We start from the raw sequence: 10,888 nt of genomic DNA, 5'->3' as shown, positions 1-10,888 counted from the left end.
TTGGTTTTTCCATCGGGTGTCGAATTTACCTAATTTAATAGCCATATTGAATGATCCTGAAACTACGTTGGGTCTGACCATTCACACCAACCATGTGTGCCGTAAATTTGGCTACTTCGGTTCAAGTATAAAAACTATGATGTAGAGGACAAGGAAAAATACCACTCCTTGTCTTATCGCAAGAGACTACGTTTGCAGACATGGATTTATAAATAAAACAGTATTCTTCCCATACATAACTCGTAATTGGAGAAAAAAAGCTCGATGATATAGCGCACTTCCAAGCCTTTTGACCATGAACAGTCAGTCAGCCACACGTGCAACCCGAAGCTTGACTATGCACAGCTACTGTGCAACTGAACAATTGTAATCCTGCTCAGCATTTATTATTTACCTTCTTTTGTTTTTTTGGTGTCTAACTCTTTTTAAAATTGAATAGACAATCAATAAGATGTATTAGCTGATTGGGAGTTGAGGTGGGTGCGACTGCGTTGTGGGGCATTGCTTTTATTTGTCCCTAATTCTTTTAGGGTGGTAGGTATAACTGCGTGTACGTAGCACGGCTCTTCTTGCTTCTTTATGCGGAGGATTTTAGTCAAGTAGAGGTGTACATCCGAACCAAATTCTTATCCGGTCCGTTTCGGAAATTCGGATTCGGGTGAATCCAGACGATTGTTATAAATCTATATCCGATTTTATAATCCCGTAATCCATAATTGGATTATACACATGTTCAATTTTTTTTCTCTTCCAAAACGACACCGTCTCTTTCATATTTCGAACGAAATTAAACAATAAGTCAAGTCTAGAGACTGGTCCCGGTACCCGGAAAATCACATCATATTTACTACCCCCTCATTTACTTGGATTATGACCTCTGACCAATCTTCGACTCTTCTACCCTTTCCTCACTCTTCAATCTTCAAAGTATTTATGACTTGGTTTCTTTAATACCGCTATCACCTTCTGCCTATATTGATGTCTTCTTTTCAACCAATTACGAGCATTATATATATCCCTGGAGAAATAAAATCAATAATACAATTCCCATACGTGCGTTGAAAAGAATAGTGTTATAACCAAAAAAAAATTATATAATAAAAATAATTTTATAATATAACGAGATTCATTGTGTCACATCGTTCACATAATCCTTTATAGTTAGAGTATTTCTAAAAACGAATAATGGCACCGCCTCAAATTAGTGAATCGTTCACAAGTGTGAAGTGCCACCATAGAAGGCAGACAGACAATAACCCAAGAAAATCAGCCAACTGTGCTAGTAAAACATGATTGCTGCTCAGGAAAGGGGGACAAAACAATTCTGTACATATTTTTCAGCTAAAAACTTAGAAAGAATATAGCAGACATTATCATCCAAAAACAGAAAGATGTAATTCAAATTCAATAACCCCATGGTTTCGTATGTACAAGCCTCTTAAATCACTTGAAAAGCTTCACATAATTTAGACCCAGTATTGCTCTAGACTCCAAATCTCATCATTTTTCTACAGTTGAATTATAACATGAAAAATTGGTTAAAGAAAAAGTATTTTTTGACAATGAAACAAAAAAGAAAAGACAGACCCAAACAAGGTTTTACTGTCAAACACAGTGACCAAAAGCATATTCACTTTGCAGCCTACTTGATATGAGGCATCCAGAACCGCAGAAGACAGACTTGCCAATGTATCAAGGTGGCAACTATAGGTGTTGAACATGAAATCAAAAAAACCAGAGCTGCTTAATTCATGATCTTTTTCAGCCACGGTAAGTGTTCCCATTTGATGATAGCTCACTCATGGTTCATCCCCGGCAAGCTGCAGCTTGTATCCACGCTTTATATCTGTTCCATATTCAAATGCAGCATTCAGGGTCCGACAGGAAAAAATGTAAAAAGAGAAAATGAGCACAGCATAAAAACTTCACAAGTGAAAAGTTCAACCGAAGAAAAGGGAAAGCAAAAATAAAGTAAGGAATGGGACATTTGGAGGAAATAAACAGATAAAGAACAAGTACAACGGAGACTGTAGCTGCCTACAAAATTGACTGGTTTTGCTGCAATATTAATAGATGTTATAGTATTAGATTTAATGTTACATTACAAATTTAGATCTACATTTAAGTGAATAGTTATCCTGTCAAATCTTATGGTCCAAGGTCTTGATCACAGAGAAGAATATTTTCTAAACTATTAGATAAAATCTTAATCAATTCATAACAAACCTACTTTTTGCATAACAGCCTAGCTTTAAAGATCCAATCACAAAAAAAAATAAAAAAAATTGACTCAAATTTCAATTTCACTCTCTATAAAATGGTAATTAAACCATCCACACGAAATCATGGAATTAATATCAATCTATAGCCTAAAAATTAAGTTGAAAAAAATGACATCTTTAGCGTACTCTTATGATAATTGATGCTGCAAACCTTTCATTTCTCCAGGGTCATTATGTTAGTCAATATACATCATCAATCTTACCGTCAATAAAGTAATGCTAGTATTAGAACTCTATGTGTCTTCACCAAAAGGTTTACTAAGTCTCTTTAAGAAAACTACAAAAGCAAAGGAGGTAGAGAAAAGTCTAGTAATAATTTCATGAGATATGTAAGAAATATGTGTTTCTCTTTGTTTTTTTTTTTTTTTTTTCATGTTCCCAGAGAGTCATTAGTCTCTACAAAACCATTTAATCTAAATATTCCTGAGCTTCACATGAAGCTTTGGCGAAGCATTTTCAAAGATCCAAAATGCCAAGTAAATGAATATACTAATTCTAGACATCTCAAACAGTACCTTTTATTGAGGGTTTATCATATATATCTTTCTCATCATTCTTCCATTCACTACCATCATCTTCATCCCCCATCTCATCCCTTCCATCATTTCCTATTTCACTTTCACTAGCTGTCTCCCACTCAGAATCGTCAGTACCTTGGCCATACATGCCACCAGCATCACCCTCACAGTGTACACCCCCATGTTTGATAGCTGCCTCCCTAAATAACCAAGCTGCACGCATCTGCTTCTTCACTAATCGTTCAGCATAGTCAGGAACCTTATTTTGTCTCAATGATAGATCAGGGTCATTTGACTGAGAGCACTCATTTATGAATAGAATGGCATCCAACAAGCTCTCCTTAGCTATGCCTAGCATGTCGTATGCCTGAGCTCTTCTCCACAGGCTCTTTGCATGACAGTTAAGAGGGTTGTGAAGACAAAGAGCACGTGTAGCATCACTTATGGCAGCCAGGGGCTGTTGCAACAGAAGATGACACTGAGCACGATTACTGTACAAAACAACTCTCTCTTTTTTGGATCTCACTGGACACAATGCCAATGCTTCTGAGTACTTCGATGCAGCTCCAGATATATTTCCTGATGAAAACAGGGAATTTCCTTCAAGCTTGACCACTAGTGCTGCAGCCTGTTTAATGTGGAGATCTTCTTTTGGCATACTCTTTTCCCATTTCAATCTCTGCCTAGAATTTAGTAGCTCCTCGATCTGTTCTTTTGTGCGGTTGCTGAGAGAGTTGCGTCCAGTCCCTTGGGACTGGATGCATTCCTGAAGAACATTTACAATGGAATCACCAAGCTTCTTGTGATCACCTAGCACTGATATTTCTGCAAGGTCTACTAGTGCTGGTACTGCCTTATCTATCACCTGAAAAGCAATTTGGGAAGCATTAAATGAGGGTAATAGCTGAGTCTATATCTCAAATATCAGAAAAATCAGAAGTAGGTTGCTTTCTTCCTAAGAAGTTCCTCGTATCTTTTTTTTTCTTTTGTTTTTCTTGACCAGTAATCGAAGATTTTACCAATAAGAAGTTTCATCTTGATGTTCACCTAATCATATCCTGTGATAGCAGGAGGTCCAACCTGCTTTTTACAGCAGAAATTTCAACTGCAATTTGAGTAGGCCTACTAGTTCTAACCTTCCAAATCCAATATGCACGAAAAGATTAATGTGATATACTGGTGTTTTATTTATGTACATTTAGCTATTAAATCAAACAAAAACTACATCAAAATTATGGTAACTATAAAAAATAAGACCTCATAAAGATAACAACTGAAGACATTCCCATCCAAACCATTTGAGAAAGCTTGACCATCTTGCATCACTCATGCAAGGAATACCTATCATGACAATAAAAGTGATCTATTCCCCTACTACTACATGAAATGATATGCTCCTTCATGTGAAGGACTTTCTAAGAGAGAAATAGTATGTTTTTTTTATAGGTAAAGAGAGAAATAATATGTAGCAATAAAAGAATAACACGACACAAATTGTGCAGAAAATATTCAGGCCTTCAAAATGCTTTACATCTCGTATTGTTATAGGTCCAAACCATGTCCATGATAAAACTAAACTCAAGCATCACATGTGATGTTTTCAACATAACGAATACGCATAAGAGAAGTTAATATAAAGCTTTAGTGGAAGGTAATTTCTACGTCTAAAGTTTATGAGAACAGATGTTAAGCATACGAGGACAAAAGAAAACTTGATAATCATCATTGGAAGATAAAATTGGATGCAGGTTCAGGTATAAACAACACAGGTGAAAAGGATATATACCTTATGACATGTACTGGGGTCTTGTAGTAACCAGATAAGACAATCTATAGCCATATATTGCCAGTCATCTGAAGATCGCGCAATATTGCACAAGGCTTCAATGATGCCAGGACAGCTAGCAACAGGTCCCCTGCCCAGCTTATGATGGCAGATTGTTCTTAATAAACCAATCCCAGCAGGTGAGTTTTCATTAACAAGTCCACCCCACATGCCTGGTAGCTTTATTAAGAATTCAGGCGTACATATATTAGGGAGAAACTCTGGTTTAAAAGCAAAGCAATTAATGAGCTGAAGGGACCAGCACTGTAACTGACTTGCCCATTCCTCTGCCTTCCTGGACTCCATTTCAACACCACCCATGCCACGTGTAAGAAGATCACAGTGATAGCTGGGCCTTCTATCAATGTACTGGTAAAAGTGTGAGTAAACTATTTCCAGGGAACTCATTGCTAGTTGAATAGAAAGCTCAAGAATCTCTCCATGACTTGCTACAGCAGGAAAAGTGCTGGAATATGTAGCCAAATGTCCTAAAGCTCGAACTGCTACTCTTCGTTCAACCCAAGTCAACCTACCTCTTAAAAGTTCAACTAAGGGAGGGATCACTCCAGCATGAACAGAACTTTCGGCAAACTCTTCCATGTTCATGGTATAGGATCCAATAATATGAGCTGCATAATAAGGAATATATATGTTTTGGTCATGAGAAAGCCAACGGCGATTTTTTAGGCCCTTCCATATGAGTGCAGCCATGCATTCAAAAATTCCCAACTCGATGAACTCTGGGTCATTTGGATGTGCCATAGCAGTGTTCCAAAGACCACTGATTGGGAGAACCTGACCATCATCCTCCTGTGAAGGAAGTTCTCTAAAATACTTCAGAATACTTGCTCTGCGCTTACTCGGATTCCCTTCCTTCATAACGCAGAAAAAGCATCCTGGGTACGGACAGTCAGATGATACTTTATCCATGCTTAGTAACTAATTACTCGGTGTTCATAGAGTTGACTAGTTAATTCCTTGTCAAATAGATGAACAGAATAAATACTTCAACGCTGCGTATAAGTGAGAAATTGGCTTAGTTTATGCAGAAAATCAGCTTCTAATTAAAACAATAAACAATCCAAATGCTACAACACTGAGCACCATAAACGTGTGGCAAGAGAACCTGTTGCAGGCACTGGGATGAAAGATTGTAGACTCTACATAAGAACTTGACCACAAGATTACTGATAATACAGATTGTGTTCCTTTAATTTGCGAACCGTTTGACAGGTTTGAATAAAATATCCAATTTTACTAAATTTTCCTCAAGGCATTATTAGAAAAATACAATTCGGTTTTCCTGACATGACTGCATAACTTTACTTTTAAAACATGTCCCAATACATATTTCCTAACACTAATAACTCTCAGACTTGCGGGCTATAGGTGCGTAAAGAGAAAGTTAGACATTCCATCCTTCCATCGAATTCATAATTTGAGATTGAGAAATAAAATTTAATAACCTGTTAACTACACAAACTACAAGAAAAACAGGGGGATTAAGCAATTTATGCTTCTCACGATTATTGAATCCATACAAACCATAGAAATCAGATAAAATGTATCATCAAATCGATATATGGCACACAATTTGCATGCAGTGCAAACAAGTTCACAATTTCAATGTATTCAAAAGCCCAAATTCTGAAGCAACGGCATCTTGCGTGAAGAAAGATAAATCTATTTTCTTTATAGAAGTTCCGTTTCCAGGTACTTTGATCAATTCAACTAACGAGGAAAAGGAAAAGGAGAAGGACAGTACATAATACGAAGTACAAAGGAAATCTTCATCTGCTCAAATCAATAATGAAGACGTCGCTAAATCAATCAAAAAAACAACGTCAGAGTTCTCAATTGAGCAAAAAATCCAAGAAAATTGAGGTGGCCACTCTAAAACAAACAAACAGTACTACCTGAGGTACATTTTCCACATCCATTAGATCTAAAGGATAACCTCTTATCAACGAGGAAATGAAATAAAAACTAGCTCGTAAATAAGATCCAAAACCCATGATGCTCAAAACCACAGTACAATTCAACCCACAACCCTCAGACCGAACGGACCAAAAAAAAAAAAAAAGAAACCGGAACAACAACCTCGGACATGGACAGGGAGACAAAGGTAAGTAGAAAAACACATGTGAAAGCGGAAACAAAGACGATGGGAAATGAAAAAGGAGATACCTCGGACGAACCAGTTTCGTACAGAGAAACAAGTAGAAGAAGGAACTACAAAAGAAATTCCTTAGCCGAACCGAATAAAAGGGGAAAACACGCTTTAAGTGTGTAAATATTGCTTTTTCTGTGATATTGATCCTTGGTGTTTCTGCTTAATAAAGAGAGAGCGAGGTAGAAGTGGCCGGCACTGGCAGCAGTGGTGCTTTGCCTAACATAAAACGGTTGTTTTGTGCGCCTGTCATCGGGTCTTGACTCTGACAGCCAACAAGATCTTGCCCAAAAAAAAAACGCTGTTTTAACGCCACCCCAAAACGCTCTATTTTTTAAAGTTTCGCCGAGAGAAAAGATCCGTATTCGGTTTCCCCACGCGCTGCACTCACCAACCCCACTCACGTAAAGATTAGATGGAAAACGACTCTTTCTTTTAACTTTTATATGTGATTTAAATCTCTGTATTAAAACATAATTATAAAAATGTTGTGTACGCTTTTTAAATTCTGATAATACCATTTGATATGATTACGGTAATAAAATTTAAGATGAAAAAGCTTCTTTTTCTTTAAATTAAAAGAAATTATTTTCTAATTGTAATTTTAAAATAGTAATTCATAATGAGTTAGTTTATTCATCATCTTTACACTATATATTTATTAAAAAAATAAAAAAATAAATATATAATATAAAAATGATGAGTATAATTTTTCTTTCACAATTAATAATAGTAAATACAAGTTTCGGTTGCATCAAGTCTATATAGGAGTATTTTTTTTACACAACTTTAAATAATAATTTCAAATAGGATTGCATAACTACAATTAAAATCATGGAATTAAAATACAGTTTGACTTAATGTTATGACAGCCTGGGCATGTTCGATAATTCAAAAATCTCAACTCAAATTTTTTATCTCATTATTATAAATTTTTTAAATTTTTACATAAAATATAATAAACAATTCAACATTTTCAAATCCTAATACCACTTTTTTAAATCTCAAAACAATAATAATACTAAAAATTAATATTTTAAACTTTCATCTCAATTCAAAATTTGCATCTCTATCCTCAAACCTTCCCGATTACTCATCATTTTAATTTTTATTATTTTTTTATTATTTTATAATATAATATTAAATGATTAGATATTATTTATTATATTTTATTTATAAATTTATTGTTTAATATCATATTATGAAATGATAAAAAAAATATATTATGAAAATATAGATAAGGAAAAGATTTTTTTCAAAAAACAATATTAGGAAACAAATAGAGGAAATAATAATGAAAAAAACGCGAGGCCGGAGAGCGCGTGGGAAAGAGTTATGAAAGTAAAAGGTTAATGAGATGGGCCTGGACCAGCTTCATTTATGATTTGCCTTCGGGTTGGTCCAGTTTCGTACACGTTTTTTTTTTCGTTGGTTTGAATTGGAGATAACGAAATTACGTAACAGTCCCCCTAATTGTTGCAGTTGGGATCATATACGGACAAAATTAAATCTAATAATGGCAAGTGTCAGCTATTTATTTACATAGAGCCCATATCTGAATTATTTTTTACATTTCTTTTCAATTAAATATAACTAATATTTATCTTATTTTCAACATGAGATATTATGATCTAATTTTATTTTCTAAACTAAAAGGTTTTAAAAAACTAAAAATGTGTGCAATGAGTCAATTTTGATTATTTATTATCTATTTTTTTATTATCTTTTCATCATTTTATAATATAACATTAGATAATAAGTTTACGAGTAAAATATAATAAATAATTTTTAATCATCTAATATCATATCATAAGATAATAAAAAGATAATAAAAATTAAGATGATGAGTAACATTACTTATAGACACATCATAATTATGATGGTTCATATGTTATATGCATAAAGTACGCACACACGCATATATATATATACACACACACAAAAGCTCGGCCTAGTCCTTTTTCAGCTATATTAGAATATATCTTTATATAATTAATTGTTATACTTTTATTATTTTATTAGATTTTATAAAATAAAATAATACTAAATATAATTTTAAAATATGTAAATTTCATGCATTCAATTTGAAAACAAGTACTATTGTAAAAAACATTTTTTTCTTCTAAATTTTAGATTTTTCTACTTTTAAAAACAACTGCTTAAAACTTATGCATCCTAATATTACAATTTTTTTTTTTTTTATATAAGATATGGTGATCTTGTATTAGCCTTTACATAATGATATGGTGTGACGGAAAGGGAATAAAAAGCTGCACCGATACCAGCCCCATATTTTTGACTTACTAGCCATGATTATATGTGTGTTACAATGACATGTATCTTCATTAGCCTATGCATCAACAAGCGAGACGTAGTCTTTAATTCCCATTAATAAAAGGATTAACAGCATAGGTAATTGGGGCCATAATTTAATGCAGAGTACTAACCCCATAAACGGCCCCATTTAGTTTTTTGGTTCATGAACGTCCATTATTATGTACCATTATTAACCTTTTTCTTTTTGGTCGGACGTACATTCAGAAAAGCAAGCTGCCTTTGGAGTCTTGCACTATTATTTTTTGGGAAATTCAAATTATATTTCAAACTGCATGTACACAGGATCATATATAATTTATAACCAATATATATATATAATTATTCTAATAATGGCCCCTCAAAGTTACCGTTAATGTAATTATATATTTTTTTAAAATAATTTTTAAACATCTTTAAATATTTAAAAAATAAAAAATTATACAAACTCACCTGTAATTATTTTCATAATTATTAAAATAAAATAAAAGAACAATCATAATGAGAAGACAAAATAACAAGCCATTTAACACTTCTCTTGGGAGTTTGAGCAGCCTCTTTTATTTGAGAACTCATATGAAGTAGAAACCGTGCATGTGTTATATACTGTATATAGAGTGCAATACACGGTGTGATAAATGCAAGTACGGGTTTCGAAGCGGACAAACGAACGTGCAATGCGTGGGGCCATTTTACTGTCTAATAAGACACGAGAGCTTGGGAACAAAAGGAGCCCAATGGTCGGGACTCGGCTCTCAGCAGAAGAGATTGGGATTTCAAAGCTCTGAAGGGGTGTGAAAACATAAGCATTAGATTAAGATGTTTCTATTTTTATTTTTCCAACAATAAGATAACACCCAAGAACAAGGACTCTTCAAATAAATAATATAAGAGCGTGCGATTAATATAAAACGGTTCAGCCAAAACCCCATTAACTGAAACTGTAATATTGATTACTGTCTGTGTGTTATATCATGATAGTACTCAAAATATTACTATTCCCCTGTACATTTTCTTCATTTTAGACTTGGTCATCGGCAATAACTGAGATTTATGGACCACAAAATGGTCATAATGAGATTTTCAGCAAAATAACCGATGAGCACCATTTTCACCTGAGGAGAACGACTTCTCATGGAACTGTAGTACTTGGCGAAACACTTTGTCATCGAGATTTTATAAATGGCCTGGTGCATCCAAAACGAACTTTTCATAAATTGTAACTAACACCTACTACTTTGAAAGTTATCAATTACTAATTGAAACAGTACGTAGTTGACACAGTACTGTCTAATAAAATGCGTAGATATTCTTATCAGATCCATGCTAAATACCATGCAGAATAATAAATGATGGATGCTGATTTCCTCCTGACAACTAACGAGCAAAACTGATCATAAAAAGTAACGGGTAGTTAATTTGGCAAATTAAATTACACCAAACATTTTCATTTATATTGATTTTTTTGTTGGAAGGTACATAATTAATATAGCTCTGTTCGCAGAAAGAGGAGCTGAAGACGTATGACTTGGTGCCAGAAATCTGTACTTAGTAGAATAATCAATTTGCTCAGAGAAATGCATTGGAAACGAGAAACAGAGAAATGACTGTTGCCATTTCCGCCGAATGCACGTATGATTTTCTTCAGCCACGAATATTAGTCGGTCTGAATCTTAAATTTAAATAATCGCCTATAAAGGTGGTAATGATGGCAGTTGAAATTCAAACAAATTCTCGTCATGGATGAAATTACTCTATTCGAAGTTAATGTTTATTGGAA

At 34.1% G+C, this 10,888-nt stretch overlaps 1 protein-coding gene across 2 annotated transcripts; it reads right to left on the bottom strand.

Moving 5' to 3' along the window:
• Positions 1-1,378: 1,378 nt before the first annotated feature.
• LOC122303612 lies at positions 1,379-7,082 on the bottom strand. Of its 2 annotated transcripts, none has more exons than XM_043115456.1 (4): positions 6,813-7,082; positions 4,587-5,638; positions 2,798-3,665; positions 1,379-1,846 (listed from the first exon to the last, which is right to left on the bottom strand). In XM_043115456.1, exons 2-4 carry the CDS (start codon positions 5,553-5,555, stop codon positions 1,800-1,802), a joined length of 1,884 nt encoding a protein of 627 aa, XP_042971390.1. In that variant the 5' UTR covers positions 5,556-5,638; positions 6,813-7,082; the 3' UTR covers positions 1,379-1,799. The 2 variants fall into 2 exon arrangements, with proteins under 2 accessions (XP_042971390.1, XP_042971391.1); XM_043115457.1 differs by lacking the exon at positions 6,813-7,082 and adding an exon at positions 6,542-6,766.
• Positions 7,083-10,888: the final 3,806 nt, after the last annotated feature.

This window comes from Carya illinoinensis, chromosome 3 (genome assembly GCF_018687715.1).
Source record: "Carya illinoinensis cultivar Pawnee chromosome 3, C.illinoinensisPawnee_v1, whole genome shotgun sequence".
Classification (NCBI taxonomy): domain Eukaryota; kingdom Viridiplantae; phylum Streptophyta; class Magnoliopsida; order Fagales; family Juglandaceae; genus Carya; species Carya illinoinensis.
Note: the sequence above shows the minus strand (reverse complement) of the source record. Positions and strands in the feature narration are given on the sequence as shown.

Coding starts and splice junctions, on each gene's coding strand:
- LOC122303612 (XM_043115456.1), bottom strand. CDS start 5,555: ATGGATAAAGTATCATCTGACTGTCCGTACCCAGGATGCTTTTTCTGC. Junction 3,666..4,586: donor ACCCCAGTACATGTCATAAG/GTATATATCCTT, acceptor ATTGCTTTTCAG/GTGATAGATAAGGCAGTACC. Junction 1,847..2,797: donor TGATAAACCCTCAATAAAAG/GTACTGTTTGAG, acceptor AATATGGAACAG/ATATAAAGCGTGGATACAAG.